This window comes from Osmerus eperlanus, chromosome 2, assembly GCF_963692335.1.
Source record: "Osmerus eperlanus chromosome 2, fOsmEpe2.1, whole genome shotgun sequence".
Lineage (NCBI taxonomy): Eukaryota > Metazoa > Chordata > Actinopteri > Osmeriformes > Osmeridae > Osmerus > Osmerus eperlanus.
This window is the reverse complement of record NC_085019.1, coordinates 18995126-19021283: the sequence shown is the minus strand read 5'-3', so window position 1 is coordinate 19021283 and position 26158 is coordinate 18995126. Positions and strand designations below refer to the sequence as shown.

The following is a 26158-nucleotide window of genomic DNA, read 5'->3' as shown; positions in this document are numbered from 1 at the left end:
CACGCTGGAGGGACTATGTCTCTCGGCTGGCCTGGGAACACCTCGGGGTCCCCCAGGAAGAGCTGGTGGAAGTGGCCGGGGAGAGGAAAGTCTGGGCCTCCCTGCTTAGGTTGCTGCCCCCGCGACCCGACCCCCGGACAAGCGGAAGATGATGGATGGATGGTTTTGTTGTAACAATGATAAATTACTACTTTTGGAGGGGGGGCAGTAAAAATTGTCTTGGGGCCAGTACGTTTCAAAGCCAGTGTCAAACAATGTTAACGTTGAGCCCTGAACAGATATATAACCCTTTAGTAAATGAACCAAATATCTCCCTGCCGTTGTGCGTGGACCCTGCTAACTGTACAAAACTTAAGAACCGTTGAAAAGACCGTTGACAAAGTTGAGTTTATGCTGCAGATTTACCAGCAGCTGGGTTAAAAGTGAGGCAGCCGCTGGGTAAGGTACCAGGTGACGTAGTGGTGAAAGAGAGGACGAGGACAATCTGCATTGTTTCAACTGTCGCCGAGTATGACCCAGCCACTAACCCAGCGGCTGGGCTGCACAAAAACTACCCAGCACCATGGAAATAAACCCCAAAAAAGGCCCAACAGGCTCAACCCAGCGTTTGGGTAGAAAAAATAACCCAGCATTTGTACAATGTAAACCTTTTTTTAAATTATATTTTGCCATTTTGAGGAGGAACCCGAATCGCTGCTTGCAGCTATATTTGTTTTTTATTTCTGTATTTTCAATGACAAATTACTTGTATTTTAATTAGATGTTTTCACACAGTATGTAGTATGTTATTTAATTGGATGACCAAGTATTGGAAATTTGTAACAAGATACATTTTGATGTATTTGTGCCAAGGTGAAGGTGGCAAGTAAAATACGTTTAGCCACTGTAGTAGCCTACTCATTGTGTATTAGGGAAGTAAGGGGACAGTATCTGTCTTAAATTAAAACTGAAAGAATAATTGTAATAATAATATAGAGCCTGAAGAGTAAAATATGTCATCTTTAATGACCACCGTGATGTCATTACAAGCCATAAAATAACATCGTCAAAATATCAATTATATAAATAGGAACAGTAAAACGTACACTTCATTTGTGTCAGTGAAATTGGAATCAGGGTAATCAAGCCTTTATGTACAGTGGTAGGGAGCAGATACCTCACAGATTTATAACACATATAGTGCTTTCAAAATAAGTAAACAATAAATAGACAAAAGCTTTCCATCAGAGCTCTGTGACATAAATTACACATGCAGTTCAGTTCCTCAAACAGACAAAGGAGGATACAATTTCCCGACAAACGTATACACATTTTTACATCCTCTATCAATTCCACATAGTTTCATTAACAGTTCTCTAAAACACAGAAGATACTGTCCAATGTATTCTCTAATACCCCCCCCCCCCATCATTGTCAGTGGTCTCTTCCCCTTGTCAGCATCTGTATGGCAAAGTGGCTTGTCCCACTTTAATACGGGGGCCCAGCAGCACCCCGAGCAACATTCTCTCCCCCCAGCCCAAGAGCTTGTTCACAGTGAGGCTCAGAGGTGACAGAATACTTTGGTCTGAGTCCACACCTTCCTGAGCCTCCACGGCAGACGTAACAATCTTTTTTTCTGGCGGCACCTGCTGGCAGACTATGGTTGTGCGCTGACTCTTAATGGAACTGCGCCAATTCTCTGCCTGGCCCTTGTTATGGCCCCTCCCTTGCTTTTGAGCTGTGTTAGGCTTTCTCTTCTCCACACTCTGAGGGTGGCTGGGCTGGTCCTGTCGCTGAGCCTGACCCTCCCTCTCTGCTTTCATTTTGTTCTGGGAAGAGCTACTATTAGGTCTGGCTGCCTTTGAGCGAGAAATACTTGTCTCCCTTAGATTTTCGTCTGACTGCACTGAGGAGTTGACCCCAACTGAAGACTTTCTGCTACATCTCTTTACACCAATGGCAGATCCTGTGTCCCGCTTGTTTATGGTATTAGAGGTGCTGGTGAGTGCAGTCTGGTGGGTGGTAGCAAGGTTTTCCTTGATGCACTTTGGAGCCGCCTGGTGATGAGTTGGTGGATTTGCAGAGACAGGTGACAAGGAGAGTGTGAGACTCTTGCGTTTCTCAGCCAGCGATGCAAAGCTAGATGGGATTTGTTGTTGAGTGGGCTTGAATATTGCTTTATCTTGTTCGTTTGGGCTTGGCTTTGAAGCTTCACATGGGACCTGGCCTTCCATTTGGTTTTGGTTGAGTGTGAGAGTCCTGAGTTTGCTAGAAAGTGACAGAGTCAGTTGTGATGTGCTCCTCTGCTCTGACTGTTGTTGGTTTCCTGATGAATTTGGAACTAAAAACTCATCTACATGTGAATATCTCTGCTCTGTCTTTTCTGGGTGGTAATTTGAATTCTCACTGTATACTTTGACTACCTCACTAAAGTCCTTGGTAATACAGCTTTTGTCCAGGAAATGTATGCTCTTATTGGCTGATAAAGGGACGGTGGAAGTGCATCTGATATTTTCCTTGGAGGACTGCAAACACACGTCCACAGATTTGACTGGCTGGATGACAGAGTTGTCGTTGGTGTCTTTTTGACTGAGAGTGCCCTGGAAATGCTGCAGCTGGCCCAGGAAGTTGAAGTTGGGTGAAATTGAGGGCCTGCGCTCTTTCACAAACCTGAAGGTGGGAGAGGGAGACAAAATCAGGTTTAGGGAGACTCCACAATTGAAGTAGGATAACATCCCTATGCTATGAGTCTATGTACAGCTTGTACATTAAGTGGAAAGATTAAGAATGTTTGGAAGGGCAGTAACTGCTTAGAACTATTACACACCTATAGGCATGGTCAAGATCCATTCCCATATGATACATTATGTAGGCCACAGCCAGGGCAGGTGAGCGGGAGATTCCTGCAGCACAATGGATCAGCACAGAGCCACCACCAGACATGGCCCCATCTGAAAGAGAAAGAGGGGTGGGGGAAAGGAGAGATTAGGTAGTTCCCGGTTCCAAAATCATGCTACGGCATCATCACTGCTAGCTCGGCCATGAGTGTGCATGCATGGTTCTATTGCTGGCTGCTACAGCCGCTTGCTTTGTCTTTGAAGCTGCAGCCATGTAATAGCGAAACTATACTTTTTGACTTCTCACCAATAAAGAGCAGTGCCTCTGGGATCCATGGTAGCAGGTCATCCCGGAGGGAGTCATCAATGGGGATGCGGAGGTACTGAGAGCAGGGCAGGAATGTGGGCTGCGGGCTGCAGCGGCTCACACTAAGCACATAAGAAATCCCACGAGCAGTGAGGCAATCCTGAGTCAGAGACAGGGAGGAGAAAGAGAGAGAAAGAGAGTAAGGTACTAGGTTATGACAATATTCAAGGTGAATAAAGGTAGTTTTGACAATAAAAATTATGGCTTTATAGAGTTATGAGGCATTGAAAATGTTAGTGATTTCATATGAACCTCCAGCAGTATTTATATGAATGTACACATTGAAGATTGATATAAAAATAACACAATAAAAATAAATAAAACTATACCTGTGTAACATCAGTTTCTGCACCTAGGTAAAGATGCGGTAGAATAAGAGACAGCAGCGGCCGCTCGTTGTCTCTTTCTTTGTAGAACACCATCTCGGTCGTAAACTGGGCTCGAGTATCTAAATATAAATATAAATGCAATAATAGACAGATATCAACATTTGTCAGGATATGCATCAAATAAATATACAATTTAAGAAAACATTTGAAGCATTATTTTGATTGTAAAAAAATCCCCAAATAAACATATAATATGCTTTCGATAGGCTACATTGCGGGTCTTTCTATTTCGCTTCATTCATTTTGGCTAAGCACATTCTCAACATGCATTTGGGCCAAACATATTATCATCATAAAAAGCACAACACTTAATGAGAATTATGCACGATATGCAGCACTGGTACTTACTGTAAAAATGAGAGCACGACAGCAAATGTCTCACGACTCAATCTGTCAAACACTGGAATCAACCCGAACAAAGCACACGAAAAAAGGATCTTAGAATAAATAACCTAAACAACCAATGAACTAGTCAGTACGCTTAGCCAGTTTATAGTCCTTTCCTCTCGCTTGTCCTGACTGCGACTGTTAGATTACTTGATGTCTTATGCCTATACCTGAGCGAGGGGGGAAAAGGATGAGGTCATGCTGTTTCTACAGACTAAGAATAGTGCGGTTGTGTGTGATGTCATCTTCAACCAATCGGTGCCCTTGTTGCTATCTGAAGCGCGCGCGCGCACACGCTGGATTTGTTCACCATCATCAATTCACCAGAGGACCTCGCATTTTATTGTGATGAATCGCACCTTTTGATTGAACGCTGTTTGTCCTGACACTATTGTTGCAGAGGCTTTTAGAGAGAAAAACACGCAGCTGCAAGACTATCACGTGACAAAAATCGCTAGGAAAAAAAACATTCTCTTGACAATCTTATTTTGCATGCCTTATGCGTCTGTTGTTTTGCAGTAAACACCATACATATTTCAAGACGTTGGCTTCATTGCTCTATTTTTATGCAATGAGATAATATACAGTGCACTTCAACTGTCAAGCCAACTCAATTAGGGCTTACCACTTGCAGATGGAGAAATAAATATCCTTACATCATTGATTGCGTTTCAAATGGCAGCAATTATTAATTTAACTTCTGGTTGACTGCATGTTGTGCATTTACATTTTAAGCAAGTACAATTCTTCCCATGTCATAAAATCTTTCAGTGGTTGTCTGCAATAAGGTTGCAATGTTTAAAGTGTCGTTTTACATGTGTTTCCTGCAGAACTAATTTGTCCCATTGGTGGGTCAAGGTAGGTTACTCTTTCCACAGCAAGTCTCTTCCTATTCTGTCTGAGTGAAGAAAAATTGGAAGTGTAGTTGGCGGGATCTGCGTCCTGAATGGTGTACTAGAGCAAGTGAAACAGTTTTTGCTGCGGCCATATGCTTCCTGTGACCAGTCTGCTCTCTGACACATACACTTCTGAAACATCTCTAAATATTGTGCAACTCAAGTTACATATTTCTGATCTATACTGAGAAAACCCAGATTGAAGAACCTAAATATGTTTCAGAATCATTTACCAGTCCTAAATATTATAGCAGTCCTGAAGTGACTTTCAAAGAGATTTGTATTTGATTTTGGTTTCAGATTCTCGCACTCGCGCACACACGCACAGAAAAGCAAGACACAGTAGTTAGAGTATATGGCATAGTTTTACTTTCACATTTTTCAGTACAGAGTAAATCTTAATCTAACACAGGTATCTGACAGGTTTAACACCAATACACAGGGCTGCATTAGCTAGCGGATACTGCATAGACGGACACGCACGCACACACACAGTGACAAACTATGGGGGTTTTCACTACAATGGTCAAAGTCCCACCAACAAGGGCTGTACAGTGAGAAAGTAGAAGTGACACCAGTTAACCTGGTATGACTAGGTTTCATAAAAGTCTCAAGGGTACTTTATATTTATTCTATGTGGTACGACAACACTCGTGCACATACACACACACACACTTAAGATTCCCACCCTAAATCCTATACCAAGAGTCCTGGTATTTGCGATTGACAGTTGGCTGTCCTCACTGGTCTTTGTGCGCTCCTCTATCTCTAGACTCGAGTGTGTGGCGTAGTGGGCAGGTGGTGATTGCCGTCTGTCTGAAACCTGTTTGAAATGTGCATCCACACAAAGAAGGTCTGTGGTGTGTGAGTTGATGAGTGTTTGAGGATCATACATTTCTCCCAATAAATATCCCATAGGACGTGTGTTTGCGTGTGTGCCTGTGTGCAGGTACAGAGATCATGTTCTAAAGTACTCATCTGCTTCTTAGTCTTCTGACCTAACCCTGTATCTCTCCTGAGCACAACAACAAACACAAACCAAACTGAAAGAACACAACCATCAGTCACAGCACTCTTCATGTGCCAACATGAACCCTTGCTCTCTCAGCCTAGGCTCTAGATCTCACTATTTCTACCGTGGTGACTTTCTCTTGCTGTGTCATGTCTGTGACGGCACCAAGCACGCCTAACCAGGGCTGGTGCACCAGCCTGCACCTGTATCTGATTAACACTGTAAGTCAGGCCAGCTCCACTCCCTCCCTTCATTCATTCAAGCTGGCCCATACACATGCCACGCTGACCACACTCCAACACTAGGTACCGCCACCCAATGGAATGTCAAAAAAAGGAAGCAACAATACACAGTTAGAAATACGTACAAACACGTCAACGCCACTACTGAACAAAATAGAAATAAATCACATAAAAGGGTAATTAATTACATGATTTCTTCATATATATATTTCACAAAACATCAACGGAATTTCTATATAAAGTACAATTTATGCCGGGTGCTGGGTGTGTGAGGTGGTGTGTGTGGGTGAGTGTGTGTGTGTCAAGAGTTACGGAAGTCTCCTGAAGTCACCTAAAGTGCACTGGCCATTTCCATTGGAATAGAGCAGGAGGCAGAGACTGGGAATGTGCTGTTGAACATCGAAGTGATTATGAGCTCTATGGAGTTCTAATCTATGTACACGCAATGGCCTCTGGAGAGGGGAGGGGCCGCAGGTTAGGGGAGGGGCTGTGGGTGAGGGGAGAGGCCACAGGGTTGGGAAGAGGCTGCAGTTCAGGGGTGGGGCCGTGTGTGTGTGTTTTCACACACAAGGACCCTACTGAGGATCTTCCGAGGAATGGTTCTTCTAAGGTTGAAATGTTTGCGGAATCGACGCCCAAAACAATCCACCCACTGCTACGTACACACTCACACACACACAAATACACACACGCAAACCAGCTGTTGATACAATTACAGGAGCTCTCAGGGTTGGACAGGCAGGACGGAGCAGAACGGGAGACACGCGCGCGCACTTACTGCCACACATGCTACGTACACAGGTAAACACCGATAAAAACAAGAATTGTAGCGCCAATGATAATAATAAACAGTAATAAGTAGAATTGGAATCATATTTTGTGACAATAACAATGACAATAATATTGCCGCCACGGCTAGTGACGGCTCCTTTTTCCCTTATGTAGGTTAATTTATTTTACTCATAGATTCTTTGTTCAAGGGAGGGGGGAACAGGGTCATGGAGCGTTGGGGGAGGGGCTGGAACGCGAAACGCTGGTCTCTGGGGAAGACGGGGGGCTCTAGAACAAGATGGTTGGGGTGCAGGGAGAGGGGAGGGAGAGGGTGGTAGGGGAGGTCTAGAACTGTTCTGCTAGCAGGTCGCACAGGCGCTTGGAGACGGTGTCCTTGCTGCTGCGCAGGGTCAGTCGGTACATCTTAGGAGGAGTGAGAGAGACAGAGAGAGAGAGAGAGAGAGAGAGAGGGATGGGAGAACGGAGATTAGTATACATACAGGAGTATTAAATGCAGGAAAGTGTGTGTGGTGGGGAGGGGGTCATTCTTTGTGAATGCAGACATACACACACATGCGCAACCAAATATGTGCGCAAAACATACATACACACACCCTGATGGGGGAGTTGGTGCAGTAAACACACATTTACCCTATATTTATTAATCTATTACAATACAAGGGTGGTTATACACATGATGATGACATCATTGGCCTGGAGTCTAACACTGTACAGAGAGAATGCGTGAGAGAGAGGTAGAGGGGGACAGAGAGAGAGATAGAGAGAGAAAGAGAGGGAGTGGGGTGGAGAGAGAAAAAGAGAAGAGAGGCTGGGAAGAAAGACGGAGGAGGGGAAGAGGGAGATAAAGGGATATATGGGGAGAGAGAGATAGAAGTAGAGAGGGGGAGAGAAGAGGGAGAAGGGGGAGAGAGAGAAGCGAAATAGACTGTGTAATGATAGGGCAAGGAGGACTTATTTGGGGAAATGAATTCATGGGAATACATTTGTTTTTTTGCGCAGGGGGGGGGGGACAGAGAAAAATATTTAGTTGTGTAGGTATACAAGTTGTATACGTGCAGGTATAATAAAATCATCTATGTATATGGTAAGTTTTGTAGCTATGTGATAAGTTGTGCATGTGTAGGTATAAGTTGTATGTGATACGTTGAGTGTGTCAAGTGGGATTTTTCATTCCTCTATACAACTGGAATGAAATGGGGTTTCTTTGGGACAATGGTGTAACATGGAACAGTACACAAGACTACATAAAGTGCAAATGTGTAGGTATATGACAAGTTGTGTTGGTACATGAAAAGTTGTGTATGTGTAGGTATACAAGTTGTGTAGGTATATGATAAGCAAGGCTTTGCACCGGTTCAGGGAACGAAAACTAGAAATAATCGATATTTTGTTAGGAACAAAAACGAAAGTTGAAACTTTATTCAAATACATTTTGATTGGATTATTCTGAATATTATGCTATGCACCTTTTCAATGTGAGCCGCTGGCACACTAACCAGACAATACCCAGCTAGCCCCAACATTCTAAGTTGGCAGTTATTAGTTGCAGTCTTTAGAATGTTCAGAAAACCAACTGCCAGTTCCACACTGCCCAGAAAGTAACAGACAAGACACTTTTGTTGCTTACTTTGCTTATCTTGCTTATTAACGTTTTAGCCTTATTTGACATGGATGAAGTGGAGGGCTTGTTAAATATGTTCAAAGTAGTCATGGTCTACCTGGCCTTTTTAAAGCTAATTGATAAATTACCCTAAAGATAATTTGATAGCTTAATCTCTTCATCCTGCCTATTGGTTAATAATAATAGACTAGCCTACAATTTACATGAAGTTCATGTCATCTTTTAATTTCCTATCAGTAGCCTCCATATTTCTTGCTTTTAGAATGGTTTTATTGTTTTTAAATCTTGTTTTCTTTTGCATTATGTTTTGATGCTTTTAATGGTTTTATGTGAAGCACTTTGAATTGCCTTGTTGTTGAAATGTGCTATACAAATAAACTTGCCCTGCCTTACATAGCAGGGCTCTACGCTAACTTTTCTTTTGCTGGAGCACGTGCCCCCAAGTGAAAAACTTTAGGGGCACAGACAAAAATTTTGGGGCACAGTTAGTTTCTGTTTAAACATTGCATCATTATTAGACTATTGAATGAATTACACAAAATTGACCGGAAACAGGATTGGTTACTTATTTATTCATTACATATGCATTTATTACTTTTTTGTATTCATGGTAACATTGTTTCAAACTGACTGGCTTGGCCAAGCTTTGTAGCATGGGAGTCTTGATCTTTTTCCAGCTGACAGACAGTTTTCAGCACATTTACAGGCATCAAACATTTCCAGGGAGGGCGCCTCTATACTGATCCGAATGAGGTCATCTGTGGTGGATGGGTTCAAACTACTCATTAATGGGAAATGTTGTTTTTATGTGGTATTCGCACCGGTGTTCATGGAGGGTCGCAACTGCGCTCTTGGTTTTCAGCATGGCTTGCGGTAGGACAGAAGGGGATTTAGTTGGGGGGTTGATTTTGTTGACGGAAGGATTGTTAAAATTTGGGAACAGGTGTTTATTTTGGAATGTGTAGTGTTGGACGTTAGTTTGCTTAGTTCTATTGTTCACACTGAGTGTGAAGGTTAGCTAGCTAGATCGCTAGCCAGGCTGTTACAGTGCAGGACAGATGCAGTAGGCTATCGCAGGACGCAGCCTATGAGGTTTATCCATTTTCGGGTTCCTTTTCACGTAACTGACAGCTGCAATAGGTTAAAAACATAGAGTGTATGTTTATGGTTAAAACTTGCTCGCACCTATGCTCGCAAATACTTATCCATGCTTGCACACATATATTTGTACTCGCATATGCGAGTAAAATGGGCGCACTGTAGAGCGTTGCATAGGCCTAAATTTAAAAAGCATGTTCGACTCTAAAATATAAGCTGTTTCCCTCTCTACCCAACAGCCTAGTTAGTAGATTCAATTTTTTTACCGTAAGATATTCAACTTTAAAGTTCCAAATAGACTGCATGTGAAAAACGTTACAAATGGCCTTCAAGGACATGATACCTAGTAGGCCTAGTATAATTTATAATCACTAATGTTAAAGGTCCCATGGCATGAAAATGTCACTTTATTAGTTTTTTTTACATTAATATGAGTTCCCATAGCCTGCCTATGTAAACCAAGCCCTGGGTATCCTGCTCCGCCTTTGAGAAAATGAAAGCTCAGATGGGCCGATCTGGAATTTTCCCCTTATGTCATCATAAGGAGAAAGGTTACCTCCCCTTTTTCTGCTTTGCCCATCCAGAGAATTTGGCCCGCCAATGACAAAATGAGCTACGACCGTGCGAGCGCAATATTGTTTTTTCCTCTAGAGACATCATGGCTTGCAAACGACCGAAGCATGGCAGTTAGCCCCGCCTCTTTTCTCCTCATAGCATTTAAAGCTACAGACACAGAAATGGCACGTCCTAAGGAAAGCTCATTGTGGGACTGCTCGTAGTGGCTGTAATTCTGCACCAAGGCAGAATTTTGGGAAAGAGACTTCAGAGAGAGTATTAGGGGACCACTAAGACCTATATAAAAGCATCAAAAAAACAAAATAAATATAGAATCTATAATGGCCAAAGTGAGTAATAAACAGTTAGCTCTAGCTAACATTAACGTCAAAGATAATTGTTCACGCTGACGTTCTGCACGAGAGTATGGGCTACTTGTCAAGGGAACATAGTCTCAGAATGTTGCAGTTTGTTGGAAAACGGCGCACATTGGTCAGACTTTCAACAACTCCACCAAACCCGACTGGACATATCAAACTCGAAAAACCACCTTTCAGCCTAAGACAGATTGGAACAGCACTCCTAGTTTGTTATGCAATGCGGTTTTGTAATGTTTTGTGTTTATAGAGACTATAGCCTATAGAGTGAAACATCTATCAAAATTAATTTTAGAGGGTCCAAAAGATACATACCTGTCATATCACACAGCCCTACACGGAGCGTTATTAATCAATGTTTCATTTGGTTTAACCGGTTCGGGAACATACTTTTTGAAGGTTGAATGTAAAATCGTTAAAATACAGATTCTGCACGGAATGAACCGATAAAAAAAATAAAAAATTGGTTTGAAGCGCTAATGACAAGTTGTGTATGTGTAGGTATTTTATAAGTTGTATGTGTAGGTATATGATAAGTTGTGTATGTGTAAGTAAGTGATACAATCACTTAGAAGGGAAGGAGATGGACAAGAGAAAGTGAAATCAGAGTGGAAAGAGAGCGAGAGAGAGAGAAGGAGACGGGGAAAGACATGGAGAAAGAGGGTGAGAGAGAGAAAAAGATCAGGGATGGGGGGGAAAGGTGGAGGGAGAGGAGAGAGACAGAGAGAGGGAGGGAGCAGGGACAGTGAGTAAATTACCTGCTCGCCAGGCTTGATTTGCAGCAGCACAGAGAGACACAGACAGCAGTGAGTGATGCGGAGACAGCAGCACAGAGGACAGACGGACTCTCTGTGTGTGTCTTCTCTTTTTGTGTTAGGTGCTTTTTCCTGTGTGTGTGTGTGTGTGTGCATTTGGTAGGTGATACTGTATAACTAAATACCAATAAAATACAAAGACAGAGCTGAGCTTTTGGTTTGTTTTATAGTGAGTGTGTGTGTGTGTGTATAATTTTAAGAGGATGATTCAGCCTTATCGTATATGCATGTTGTCGATGTGTGGGTATTTGAGTAACATTTGGGTAATTTGACATCCATGCGTGTTATAATGTGTGAGTATATGCATGTCATCGTGTGTGTGTCTACTACCTGGGCCTGTGCGTTCGGCTCCAGTCTCAGCAGGCAACCCACTTGCTGACCCTTGGTCTGGATGACACCAGCACACACGTAGTTCTCAGGGTTAGGATCAACATTCTCTAGGAGGGCCGTGCCCAGACCCAGCAGCTACACAGAGAGAGGGGGGGAGAGAGGGGTGTGAGAGCCCAGACCCAGCAGCTACACAGCGAGAGAGGGAGGGAGGGAGAGAGATAGAGAGAGGAGAGAGAAGAAGAGAGGACTGAGAGAGGATGAGGGAGAGAGCCCAGACCCAGCAGCTACAGAGACATAGAGGTGAGAGAAAGCCAGGGGGGACTGAGATGGAGAGACAGTTGTGTCCCCCCCAATATATATTATGATTACAGCCTTGAGTTAAACTGTGAGTGTGTTTTACCTTGGCCTTGAGAACTTCTGTGTCCATGCCTTGGCCCGCCTTGAAGATCTTCTGTGCTTCCTGCTGAGGCCTGGAAAGAGAAGACTAAATGAGTCCACACGCACGCACACATGCACACATACATGCATGCACGCACACATGCACACAATTCCCTGACTCACTGGCTGAGCTGCTTCCAGCGCTGGAAGAAGTCGTGGGAGGCCATGTCAGTGGGCTGGAAGAACTTGTTGATGGTGACGGGCAACTTGAGGGTGACGTTCTGCAGGGCTCCACCGTACCTGAGGTGGACACACACCATTTACTTCACAGCTTACACACATTTAAACACTGGACCGAAATTACAGTGGCTACTGTGGCATTTGTGACAGTATAGTACAGAGTATGTACTGTATATATAAAACGGTAGAGCAGTTAGCTATATTTCTGACAGTGTGTGTTTATTTGTATTTGCTTGCAGAAACTCAATACTGGTATTTAAACAGTATGTTTTCTGTGTGAGTGTGCACCTGAACTTGATGTTGAGCAGCGGAGCATCGACAAAGTCGGTCAGACATTCGATGTTAATCACTTGCTGAACCTGCGCCCCTCCCTCCACCAGGGGCTCCACTGGTTTGGTCTGGACGTTGAGTTGTGGGCCGCGGTCAAGGAGCACACGGGGAGGGTAACAACACCAGCTATGTCTCAAATCACTACCTTTTTCTTTTCACTGTACTGCAGCTGCCCTTACAAAGTATGTTGCATGCAGTATGCATATAATTGGGACATACTACTTTGTCACAACAACGCACCTTGAACTTTGATCCTTTTAAAAAATTTAACTGTTTTGGAAAAAAATGCTTAGTGCCACAATTTTTTCCAGGGAGCTGAGTAAAGACGTGCATACTGTCAGAGGGCAACCAGAGCTCACATCTTGTTACTTTGTTACATTTACATTTAGTCATTTAGCAGACGCTCTTATCCAGAGCGACTTACAGTAAGTACAGGGACATTCTCCCCGAGGCAAGTAGGGTGAAGTGCCTTGCCCAAGGACACAACGTCATTTTGCATGGCCGGGAATCGAACTGGCAACCTTCAGATTACTAGCCCGACTCCCTAACCGCTCAGCCACCTGACTTTGTAATGTCTGTAGTTTAGTTGATGTGACACATCTTCCTCTACACTAAAGATTCTGGGTTTGAATAGTCAGAATAGCATGCTGGCTTGGATACTGCAAAATACGACCGGAGGCAGTAGGACATCCTGTTATTTTTGGCATACTGCATTTGACGTACTGTGTGTTGGGACATACTACATAATACAAATACATAATCTTTTTCTGGCTTACTAAATAGTATGGTAGTATGCGTACACGGCAGACATAAAACTACAGCGTGCAGCATTTTTTCACATGTTAACAAATAAATAAAAACAGTTGTGGGGGCATGGGTCTGAGACCTGCCACAGGGGGCCATGTTTGATTCCAGCGTGGGCTATTTCTTGCACGTCATGTCATCCCCTCTTTCCATGCCTTTCCTGTCTCGCTAAATAAAGTTATCTTCAAATTATTATTATAATTTGTTATTTTACAGAAGTACAAGCCTACAGTGTGTGGTGCACACGTGTGTGAGTAGTCGGAGTGTGTTGAAGGCCGGGTGTAAAGGATATGAGCCTGGAGATCTCCAGGACAGGTCACTGTGGTGCAGAAGCTGGAGAACTGCACTGACGTCTTGTTGCCATAGAACAGGTACATCCTCCCTAAAAAAGACAGGCCCTGTCAGAAGACACTCCGAACACACAACACACACACTACTAGAACACACTGTCATTATGGATATACATAATGATAATGCTTTATTATAGACCTTTACTCCATTGATAAAAAATTATAACAATAAAACATACACCCACTAAACACATTTAAGTTTACTTTTAAATATATTATATTAACCAATATATTAACAAATACATTTAACATGGTTTTTGTATCAGGGAAATAGGATATGGATTTAGGTTTATTTTTGCAATTGTACTGTTAACTACTTAGCTATGATCATTCTATTGGGGTAATTAAAATATTTTATGAAGCATCAGCCTAAACTTTCGATATCACAAACAACCATATAATTAAAACGTGTAGGTTTTTATCATTCTGAAATCATTGTCAAATACTGTATAAATAGGATTCTTAAAGTAGGAGGAAACCGATTGTACTCGTTTTTGTTAGTATTATTAGGGACCAAGCAGAGAAGCTGCAAAGGCATCCATTGTTTTTGTTAGTATGATTGGGTGTGCCTGCCTTTGGCAAGGCAAGGCACAACCTATATTCTCTCTCATATATATATATTCTTTATTATTCCACCGGTAGGAGGAAACCTATTGTTATTGTTAGTATTCCTATTATTATTATATTTCCTCTTCTCCATGAAATGGCTCAATAGCTCACAAAGTCCTCTATATGATTTTTTCAAATTTGGCCCAATGATTCAACAGGTCACTCACTACTCCCAGACCGCTAATGGCCCACGTACGCCCATAGGTGGCGCTATAAGCCACGCCCAAAGTCTAGTTGATTTCCCCTGCGCCCCATTTCTCCAAAATGCCTGAAAATTGGTATACATGCCTTATTTCTCATGGGGAACAAAAAAGCCTCAAGGACCCATAAGGTCCGCCATGATAGATTTTGCTGTACTGTCCAAATTTGGTACAACCTTCAAAACCATTCTCCTCATGAACCATATATCCAATCGACTTGAAATTTGGCTGAAAGGGGTGTATTTATGTAAATGTCCACATTGCCTCAATATCTTTGTGTCATAAATCAAATATAATTTTGACTGATTTAGGTTTTTCAAACCTTATTGGCTTCAAGATGACATTCTGAAGTAACATGCGCAATTTCATGCAATTTCACCTTGACAACCGTTTCTTAACCTTTGTCCCAAAGCTGACCAAAGCTAATACTCTCCCCTTTCTATTCATAAAATACCAACAGTTGGTGTGGAGCAGAGACTGACTTGTAACCTTATGCTCATGAGTTCAAATCCCCATTCAGCTTATTGTTGTTGGCCAAACATGAAGTAGTTTTGCAAGTAGTTGTCCAACTCTCGATCTTCTACAGTGTACATGTTTATAATAATTTGCCATTTTGCGGAGGAACCCGCATCGCTGCTTGCAGCTATATTTATTATTATAATTTTACCAACCTTTGCATTATTGCACTACATACACAATGTCGGTGTCAAAATGTTCATCTTGGTCCCAATTGTGTTGCTTGTATCTACGCTAACGTTTCGTTCGACCGTTTAGCCATGATTTAAGTTTTTGTGACGAAAAGTGAAGCTAACGGTAGCTAACTTGCTAGCTACAGTCAGAAAAGTCAGGACATCAGGACGTCACAAGATATGAAATGCCACGTGCGTTCAAAACAAAGCCTGTACAATCAATACAAGCTGTGAGTCAGTGGAGATCGTCTCAGTGAAGGACAAGTCTTAAGTAATGTTGCTACTTGCATAACTAGTTACAGCTGACAAGAAAAATACAGTCTAGGGTGGTGTTATCGCATAAAAAGACATTAGATCCCCTGCCTTTAATGAATGAATGCAATATGAGTAAATGCTTAAAAATATCACTAAAAGGGAAAAACTTTAGGGAAAGTTTAAGTCATATAGGTTAGGACCCTTTTTACACAGGATTGCCCACTTTCTTTGTTTTGATGCAACTGTTTCCACTATGTGAGGCTGCCACATAGCCTGTGAGGGAAATGAGGGAAATGAGAAGAGAACCGTTTAATTCTTAACTTCACTCTTAGTATTTTGAAGTGTAAATGAGCAGCAGCAAATGTATGCTTTTTAATCTATGCAATCTTCATAAATAATAAGTATGCATACCGTTTTTAAAATAAATGGAAATGAAAATTCTCCAAATGTTTGATATTAGTTTGAAGGTGAAAACTGCCCCAGGTGCAACCGACGCAAGCACACCTCACAATTTCCCCAGAAATTGTACCCTTTCTAGTTACCAACACCAATTGATGGCTCAACATTTGTTGTGTGGCTGAATGGATAGAGAGTGCTGCTAGCAAACAGAAGGTCTTCTTATCCAGAACTATAAAGTTTAATCAACCATACACAGCTTGGTAATTTTTCTTCTTCTTTGGCACACTGAAACTAAAGACTAGAAAGCATCGGCCTAATCAGAATATTGGTGGCGTAAAAGACCACACCTCTATCACTTTCATATTGATGGCATTTACACCCCATGAAACAAACATTTCTGGAAATGAGTATACATGCCTTATTTCTCATGTGGAACAAAATAGCCATTAGCCACTAACTCTAACCCTTATCGTCTGCAATGTACAGTGACATTTTGGAAAACCTACCAATATCTTCTCATAAACCATAGCTCCAATTGACTTGAAACTCGGTACAGATGTGTAGGATACATGTCTTACTATTTGTTAATAAGCGATAAGGAAGTATTTTTTGTAAATGTGTGAAATACATGTCTCTACTAGGGCTGGGCGGTATGGCCTAAAATGTATATCACAGTATAATTCTGAAGCACAGATGGTAACGGTATATATCACGATATATTCCCTTTTCTGAAAATGTAAGAAATCAATTTTTGGACTGACAGTAGTTAATCTATACTATAATGCAAGGAATCGCTTTCTGTGTATCTGTGCAAGTTTTATAGTGTTGTTTTTTTTGGGGGGGGACAACGACGACAATGAGCTCAGGAACCGGGCCCTGTGCAAAGTTGTAATTTGCAGGTGTCCATCTCAGGACCCAAGGACGTGCAGTGCCGTAGTTGACATTGTTTGGATGAGCGCATCGTGATTGCAAAAAATAAATACCAAGCATGTTTCGCGATGGATCCCTTTCAGCCATGTTTAGCTGGCACCATGGATCTTGTGAGATATATCATAGCGTTGCACTGAGCTAAGCTCCACTAAGCACAGTTCTCAAGCGAGTTAAAGTTGAAATGCCATAGGTGTGTCTACTGTATCATATAATGCAAGGAATATCTGTGTGTGTGTGTGTGTCTGTGTGGTTTTATAGTGGGATTTTAGGGCGATGAGTGTCCCAATGATTATGTCGAGAACCGGGCACTGTGTATAGTTGTAATCTCAGTTCTAACTTTTTCAAGTTTCAGTTTCAGGTCAGTTTTGCAGCATAAGATGTCATAGTAACTGAGCATGAACTAAATGTCAACTGGAAATGAGTTAGACTAACTGACATAAGCCTGGCTTATTCTGTAAATTTGCTTTATGGAACAGGCCTTAGATGCATGTCTGTATGCTTACATACATGCATACAGACATGTATGTCCGAACATACCCAGGTTCTGGCGGTACTCTGACTTGATTCCGATCTGAAGCAGCTGGTTCTCAAAGAGCACTCCGTTGTTCTTGCACACAAACCTGGTCAGAAGGGAGGGAGGGAGGAATGGAAGCCAGAGAGTTACGAGTAGGAACAACTTTGGGGAAGACACAGAATGTTATACTGGAAGGGGAGGGGGTCAGAGGTCACATTATCCAGAAAAAAATCTCAAATGAAAAAGCGTCAACGTGACTACATGTTAACACACAGTGATGTTGAACAGGGACTGGGTACAACTCTGGTTGTTTCTTTCCAAAATACTATCTCTGTGTAGGGGGACATTAGATACCTTTGGTCAGGGAGCGATAGACACCCAACAAAGCACAGCCGGGGGTCGGAGAGATGGAGGGAGAGAGAGAAAGCGAGAGAGCCCTTACTTGTTTAGAAGCTCGTCTGCCTCAGGCAGGGGAGGGGCAGGATCCTCAGAAGCCGCAGAGGGAGGGGCAGAGCTGAGAGATCAGAGAGAGGAGGGAGGGATGAGAGAGGAGGGTGGAGAGAGGTGAGAGGAGGAGAGAGGGAGATGGAAGGAGAAGAGAGAGGAGAATGGAGGGAGTGAGGAGAAAAGATGGATGAAGGGAGGAGGAAGAAGGGAAGAGGAGGATGGAGGAAGGAAGGAGAGAGAAGGATGAAGGGAGGAGAGAGGGGTGGATGAAGGGAGGGAGGAAAGAGGGTAGCCATGGCAGTAAGGCGAAAGAGGCAAGAAGAAATTGGAGGAACAAAACCAGCAGAGGTGGTTAGTATGAGCCTTCCCAGGTTTGGTTTGTACAAAATGACAACACAATGTGAAGTATAGGCTTAACGTGTGGTACAGTTTTGTGGGATTGATGGTAAATAGTCCGACCAACCAACAGCCATGAGTGTGCTAATGTGACATGGCTAACAAATGGTGATGTAGCCTCCCAAAGTGTCTCTTGAAAAATAATGTTCAATGTTATGTGTTCTGACTATGCCGGCGGCTTTTATCGTTTTGGGGGGTTTACTACTGGGCCCTTACTCCGAGTCACCAGGACCCTCGACCAATAGGGAGTCAGAGGCCTCGGTGGGCTGTTCCAGATCTCTGCCAATGTCCAATCACAACAGAGGACGAGACAGAAGACGCAGTCACGCAGAAGAAACCCGCACACAGGCCAACCAAACACACAAACGCCCGCATACAGAGAAGGGAGGGAGGAGAAGGAAAAACAGAAAAGCAAGAAAAAAGAGAGACAGTCACATACATAGCAAGGAAAAGAGAAAAGATTAGACACACTCAAAGAAGACAAGAAAAAAAACAGCTGATAGCGCGAAGACAGAAAAGAATTGGCACGTTACAAACAGCGATCATGGTGATAATAATGCTAGTTTCTTGTTAGTGCTTTTTGAGAGGCAATAAACAAACACACACTAAAGACCTTCGCAGACGGGCAGAACAGGCTTTCTGTACCACCTGAAATCCAGTCATGTGGTTTCTACCCTCCTCATGGTTCAGAATGGCCTACCCCAACACTGATGTTCAAGTTTTGTTTTAAATATATTATTTTACTTCTACCAAGCAAGTGGTAACATTACTTGGTGGATAAGAACTTGTACAATTTGAGTATAGATAGAGGCTGGAAACCCAAGTAACTTCTTTTTAGGTTCCCAAAATAATAATCCCCAAAATTGTGTTTTCACATCACATGCATGATAACTTCAAGTCATGGGATGAACTTTCACCTAAGGAAGCCGTCGTCATTCACACTGGCAGAGGCAGCGGCTGGCCCCCCCTCTGAAAACACGTCCACCAATAGGCTACCGGCACTTGGGGCAGCCAAGCCAACGGGAGCAGCCGAACGGAGGCCAAGCAAATCCGCAGAGGGGGAGGGGGTGGACTGCAATAATTCAAAAGAGAGAGAATACTTGAAATTGTAGTCAATGGTTTAGGTCGTTTATGATTATTTTTCTTAATAATAGTTTTTCTGTCCTAACCACAAGTGAAATTGAACAGGAAGAGATGCCACTATTGTTAATGCAGACGTACATGGGTCCTGGTTAGATGTCTTAGAGTAGGAGAAATACATGTTTTAGCAGTAGTATCTGTAATGTGAGCTAGGAGAGAACTGAATATATTAGCCCCCTTGTTCTTTCCACACCAATCAAGGCTCTATCCCACCATCAAGCAGTTATACCCATCATTTACATTTAGTCATTCAGCAGACACTTTTATCCAAAGCGACTTACAAGAGAGCTTTACAAAAAGTGCATAGGTAAATGATCATAAACAACGAGCCCCAAAAACATTGCGGGTAGCCAGAACATGAAGCATACATTGTGAAAAGCAAATAAGTGCCAATGGGTGGAACCAGAAGAGCATGTCGTTAAACAAACTTCAATTAAACAACATGATCCTCGAAAGTGCTAGAGTGTACCTGGAGTAAAGCAAGCAACAATAATATAATTCACAGCGAGTACGAGCAGTTAAATCAGTTACAACTAACGAACCGAGTTAGTTGTAGTTATTTAGTTCGTTATTTACCGAGTGACTTCTGCTCCTTTCTCTACTGAACTCCAACAATGCATGCTCCCAAAATTGTATCTGTGCAAAAGCCTATTTGGGAGCTATTGTGCGAGTGCAAATAATCATTATGGTGCGACCTGTTTTAATTTATAAAAACGCTCGCTAATTGGTCTACTGCACAGTATGTGCCTGCTGTGAGCTTATACAGAGACCGGTGTACCGTTCTATCCAACGTTACATAACCAGTTAAACTTAATCTTTACGTTCTTAACTTTAATGCAGATTTGAGATCGATGGCAACATTTAACCAATCACTCCTTGTCACTGCGCTCCGTTGTCACGTGACAAGCAGCTAACTTTCGCTCAAAAAAAAAAAAAAAAACAGCTGAACAGACGATATGAAAATGTTTGGTGGGTGCTGCTAAATATTTGCTGATGCTCCTAACTTTTTAAAGTTGGGAGCACAGTTGATTTTTTTCATCATTCGTTTTTTTATGGCACAAAATGTCTGCGGTTGATTGGGGTAGGTAGAATGACCACAACATATGAGATCATCTGAGAATTCATCAATAAGTTGCTCCATCTGTTCAATGGGAAAGAGGATTAGTGGATTGGGAGTCACTTTCACCCCCATAGACACACACACACACCAACTTACAGCGTTCGAAGTTGCCATGACCGATGCGTCACCCCCCCTTTCCCCTCCTCCGTTGAGTTCCCCCCCCTCCCTCCTGCCCTCCTCCAGCTCAGACACGGCCCCTGGGCCCTTTTTCTTCTTCAGCTTTGCCAGGATGGACGACTCCCTCTCGGGGAAGGGCGGCATCTCCTCCAGGACTGTGGCCTGTGTGTGTGTGTTGTGGTTGTGTGTATGTGTGTGTGTGTGTGTGACAGAGAGATAAGGACAGAAAGGGAGGATTTAACTTCAGCTCATCATATCATTGACTACTCAAGGTCCTGATCAATTAATTAAACTGTTTTGAGGAATTTCAAATGCTTGAGTAACTATGTGCAGTTAGAGAAAAAGTAAACTACAAGTAGGCAACACAGACAATAAACACAAAAGCAGCAATGAAACATCAGAATAAATTAATCTATTTGAATTTCCTCAGTATGTAATGCAGTTTAGATCCATGGGATCTGAACATAGTAGGGTATATATTATACTAGTGCGGTTACCCACTCCAGCACCATGCTTTCCACTGCGCTTTTATAAATAGAAGATTCAAAAATATACACCCCAAAAATACTACCACTACTCCTACTAGTACTACTTACAGTTTAAAATAATGATTCAACTACTTTGATTCAATGTGCATTCTGCTCTAGGTGGAGGGGGGAAGAGATGGGTGTCAGGAGGATGTTCTCACCAGGACGTCAGTGCTGGCGATGGACGACAGTTTGAGGTATTCCACGGCACGCTGCTGCAGCTCTACGTCCGAGTTGCGTATCTGGCTGTCGGAGCGCAGCACCTCCTGGATGGTGGCCTTGGTCTCCGGGAACAGGTTGATGAACTTGATGTAGGCAGAGAGGAGCAAGGCGCGTGTGGGCACAGAGCACAGGTGGAACTTGGAATGAAGCAGATTGAACTGCACCAGAGGGCTGGAGGGGTTGGAGAGAGGGACAAGAGAGGGGAGGAGTGGGAGGATGGGGAAGAGAGTGGAAAGGGCGGTTTGGGGGGTGGAGGAGCCAGAAAGAGTGAGAAAGATGTTAACGTTGTTACTCATATAGAATGCCCAGACTGGTGCAATAAAGCCCCATCCCCCAAATACCTGGAACGTGGGTCGCCAGCGATGAGGTTTCCAAACTCCCCCAGGATGTACCCCCCCACCTTCACCATGTTCTCATGGCAAGCCGGGGCTTGCAGGGCCTGGGGGGGGGGGGGGGGTCACATGATCATTAGTAGTATTTATACTAACCATTCTATAGTCATTCCTGCCTTTCCTGTCTTGAATCTGATTGTTTCTATTTTGTTTCTATTTTTTTCCACATATAACAGGTTAGATAAGGTGTGCATATGATCCAGCCTGAGGTAGCAAATTGTAGTTTTCCTCAAAGGGGGAGTTAACCACCTTATTTTTAAACTTTGATGTAGACAGTACACACTGATAAGCCATTAGATTATGACCACCTGCCTAATCTTGTAGGTCCCCCTTTGGTCGCAAAAACAGCTCTGACCCGTCGAGGCATGGACTGCACTCTGAAGGTGTGCTGTTATATCTGGCACCAAGACGTTAGCAGCAGATCCTTTAAGCAGCCCATCCCACAGATGCTTGAATGGATTGAGGTCTGGGGAATTTGGAGGCAACACTTTGAATTCATTGTTGTGTTCCTCAAACCATTCCTGAAACATTTTTGCTTAGAGGCAGGGTGCTTTATCCTGCTGAAAGACTCCACTGCCATCAGGGAATACTATTTCAATGCAAGAGGAATGGCCTGCAACAATGCTTAAGTAGGTGGTACGTGTCAAAGTAACATCCACATGAATAGCAGGACACAAGGTTAGAACATTGCCAAAAGAATCACACTACCTCCGCTGGCTTGGCTTCTTCCCATAGTGCATCCTTGTGCCATGTGTTCCTCAGGTAAGCAACGAACATGCAACTGGCCATCCACGTGATGTAAAAGAAGATGTGATTCATCAGACCAGGCCCCTTTCTTCCAGTGGTCCAGTTCTGATTCTCACTTCCCCAACGTAAGCGCTTTCGGCAGTAGACAGGGGTCAGCATGGGCACCCTGACTGGTCTGCGGCTACACAGCCCCATATGCAATAAACTGCGATGCACTGTGTGTTCTAACACTTTTCTATCAGAACCAGCATTAACCAGCAATTTGAGCTACAGTAGCTCATCTGTTGTATCAGACCAAAATCGTCCAGGATGACCCTGTCGCCAGTTCACCGCTTTTACTTACCCCCCACAAGACCTGGGGTCTCATTTATAAACGTTGCGTACGCACCAAACGGGGCTGAAAATGTCCCCTTTTTTATTTATTGGTGATCCCGTTGCTGTGGCCACCAAATAGGCCTAATGTGTTTTTTCGCTCCTCCACCTCGCCTACAAGTATTTCAATGTCAGTGTCTGAGAAGTTGCGCCTTTTCATTCTTTTCCCTCCTGATGCCATGATTCAACGTAATTCAACATAACAATCGCATGCCAGGGCCATTAATATACTGGATTAGCATTCATGAGGTGCTTTGCATTGACCATTTATGGTTAAAAACAGGCGTGTTCAGGGCGGGGTAAAATGCTGATTCACCTACGCACACTTGTGGGTAATCTGTGATTTATAAAGGGAACATTGCTTACAGGTGTGCGTACGCACACTTTCATAAATCAGATTTTTTGGGGGCATAAGCCATTTTAGGCTTTTGGGCGTACGTACACTTTTAGTAAGAATCCTACGCACAGTTTTATAAATGAGACCCCTGCTGTTTTGTCGATGCTGTGACCCAGTTGTCTAGCTATCACAATTTGTCTCTGGTCAAAGTCCCTCAAATCCTTATGCTTGACCATTTTTCCTGCTTCAGCTTCAACATTTTCAGTATCCTGCCTAATATCCCACCCATTATCAATGAAAGTTGATAGCGAGATAATCAATGTTATTTACATCACCTGTCAGTGGTCATAATGTTATGGCTGATCGGTGTATATATGTACACAGAGAGGGCAGAAAAGTCACTATTTTATAGTATGTCCATGTGCCGTATTTTTCGGAAAATAAGCCTCATCGTGTATAAGCCGCACCCCCCCCCCCCCCCCCCCCCCCCCCAGAATGAGCAGTTTGTGTTTGTAAATCGGAGTATAAACCGCGCTGGAATATAAGCCGCACTTTAAAAGCAAACAACGTTACCGTTGCACCGGCTAACGTTGAGCGGACCAATGCTCACGATTGATTACTTGCCCAGACACACTGTCGCAGTGGACAGCTTGGATAGCCATCTAACTACACAACATTTCCAATCAGGGTGAACACTCAAATTATCTTAACTATAGACCATAGCATTACACATATCAAAACAGAACGAACACAACAATAGAACTCCAAACAATGCTTATTTAACTAAGCTAATGCCCTTAACTTAGTAGCTTTTCAGCTTGCCGCAGGGCATTCTTAGTACCAAGAGCAATGCACGAGTATAGGCGATCTTACAGCATTGTGTAACACACTTCGGTTGTGGATAGCATGTCCGCGTCCGTGTCTTATTGTCCACACGATCATATACAATTATATCTAAAACAAACTTACAAAGAGCTCGGTTACACTACCAAAGTTGAATTAGTAATCAGGGCTCAACATTAACATTTTTTGAACTGGCCCCCCCTACAAAAGTTGTAATTTATCATTGTTACAACAAAACCAAAGACTTATTATTCTGTTAACATGTTTAACCATTTATTAAACACATCCTGGATATAAAAAGAACAAAAATGAAATCACATTTCTAGTGATAAAAAATTAAAAGGTAATAGTCAGCAAAACAATTGACTTTTAACCTCAAACATGACGTGCTCTCTTCCATGCTGACAGCCATCTCTGCACAACTCTGTCTGGCTGAAACTGAAACCTCTGGTCCCTCAATGCTAATATATAAAAGCTTCCATAGCATTTCATCAGTATGATACTAAGTACCCAAGTCGACACCATTCTTCTGCTGCAGTTCAATAGCCTGGGGGAACGAGACGAACCTCTGGCCCGGCCTAGAAGATGGATTGTCAACCATCCGCTTAGCTGTCACGCAAACCATGTGCTGTCTGCTAGCATGGCTGGTCAGGTATTGTTTTCGAAAATTGTCGGTGCCTCTGTAAAAATATCCACCTTTGTCTGCTTTAGACGGGAACATACGACAGACGACACAGTGCATCTTCGTTCCATAAAAAAGTTGCTTCCGTTTGAGCTCGTAGCTGTACTTTGCTGCCATCTTCACTTTATTGTCTTGCGCCAGTCTCGCGCCAGTTGTTAAAAAATGTATTGAGATTAGAGAATTACAATTTGACAACCAGTCGTCACTCACTACTCAACTCTTGATTTGCCAACTGTGCGCCCCACGAGCTGCAAAGTTATTTATGCATTTAGCAGATAGCAAAACATATGAAGGATGTTAACTTTTACAATGCAAATTTTTTTTTCAATCAATAATTTGCAGTGGCCTGATCGGGCCAGTGAGTTGCTAGTTTAACGGACGTTACTTTTTACTGGCCCCGTGCCATCGTTATTGTCGAGCCCTGGTAATGTTGTTAGCAATGCTAGCGTTATTTTGCTAGCTAGCCTATAACATTTCACTGGGTCTTGCAGCTGTTTGATTAACTGAAATTATTATGAAATGTTATGTTCTACTAGCCATTTTCCTACTTAAGCAAGTCACTGTATTCCAAGCCCTGATAGTGTAACTGAGACAACACAGTAAATAATTCCTCTTTCAAGTAATAAGCCCCCGTTCAAGTGTTGAGCATTAAATTAGCTGCACGGTCTGTAGAGATCTTGAGACAAAGCCACTTTTTTGTTCTAAAACCGGACTCTAAGCCACTTCGAAATATAAGCCGCTCAAGAAAACTGAGTACAAGCCGCGGCTTATTTTCCGAAAATTACGGTACTTCCAGCTGAAGTGATTCTCACTGTCACAAAAGAAGAAAAAAAGCATGGTGTTTCTTCCACAAGTCCTTACCTCAAAGACTGTCTTTGCGGCGTAGCCTTGCACGTCATCACGGTTGATGACGATCTGGATGACACGGTACCACACCTCCTCGCTCACGTAGTCCCCGGCGATGCGGATGAGGTTGAGGATGGTGTCCACATACCAGGAGTAGTCCACAGCATACTTCTCAGCCAAGATGGCCACCTTCAACACCTGGGGGAAAATCCGAGAGGGGGAGAGGAAGGAAGAATGAGAAAGAGAGAGGCGCAGGTTTTATCAGTGGGTTTTACTGTCAAGACAAACAAACAAACAGGAGAAAAGCGGAACTGGGCAGTAGATTAAACCACACACACACACCATCTCCTCTCTGATGGAGTAGTCGGCCGTCTCCAGGTAGCTGAGCATCTCCGCCACAATCTGCTTGGCATTGCTGCGGTCACACATGGCATAGAGCAGGTCGGCCGCCCGCTGTCGAACACTCACGTCCCTCTCAGTCTGCCAGAATGAGGGGGAAAAAAGAGGGAACGAGCCCAAACAGAAACTCAATCAATTCCACTTTTCTCTCGTCTGGTAGGACACAGACAATTATT

At 43.1% G+C, this 26158-nt stretch overlaps 2 protein-coding genes across 5 annotated transcripts in view; both read right to left on the bottom strand.

Moving 5' to 3' along the window:
* Positions 1-981: 981 nt before the first annotated feature.
* On the bottom strand, positions 982-4129 carry si:ch211-195b15.8 (probable dual specificity protein phosphatase DDB_G0281963). The gene is made up of 5 exons (XM_062479452.1): positions 3921-4129; positions 3513-3631; positions 3124-3283; positions 2807-2930; positions 982-2649 (listed from the first exon to the last, which is right to left on the bottom strand). Exons 2-5 carry the CDS (start codon positions 3603-3605, stop codon positions 1434-1436), a joined length of 1593 nt encoding a protein of 530 aa, XP_062335436.1. The 5' UTR covers positions 3606-3631; positions 3921-4129; the 3' UTR covers positions 982-1433.
* Positions 4130-6672: 2543 nt separating this feature from the next.
* Positions 6673-26158, bottom strand: part of ap2a1 (adaptor related protein complex 2 subunit alpha 1) — a 30529-nt gene continuing 11043 nt past the window's right edge. Inside the window, exons 8-23 of one of the 4 annotated variants that reach the window (XM_062479113.1) lie at positions 25926-26063; positions 25599-25781; positions 21706-21803; positions 21304-21535; positions 20595-20777; positions 19156-19310; positions 18455-18517; positions 17838-17909; positions 17419-17501; positions 13743-13831; positions 12604-12728; positions 12259-12375; positions 12098-12167; positions 11698-11832; positions 11311-11322; positions 6673-7303 (exon numbers count right to left, since the gene is read on the bottom strand). In XM_062479113.1, coding sequence (XP_062335097.1) covers positions 7226-7303; positions 11311-11322; positions 11698-11832; positions 12098-12167; positions 12259-12375; positions 12604-12728; positions 13743-13831; positions 17419-17501; positions 17838-17909; positions 18455-18517; positions 19156-19310; positions 20595-20777; positions 21304-21535; positions 21706-21803; positions 25599-25781; positions 25926-26063 — 1833 coding nt within the window. In that variant the 3' untranslated portion in view covers positions 6673-7225. The remainder of the gene's footprint in view (positions 7304-11310; positions 11323-11697; positions 11833-12097; positions 12168-12258; positions 12376-12603; positions 12729-13742; positions 13832-17418; positions 17502-17837; positions 17910-18454; positions 18518-19155; positions 19311-20594; positions 20778-21303; positions 21536-21705; positions 21804-25598; positions 25782-25925; positions 26064-26158) is intronic. The other 3 variants (XM_062479123.1, XM_062479131.1, XM_062479140.1) reach the window with 3 other exon arrangements.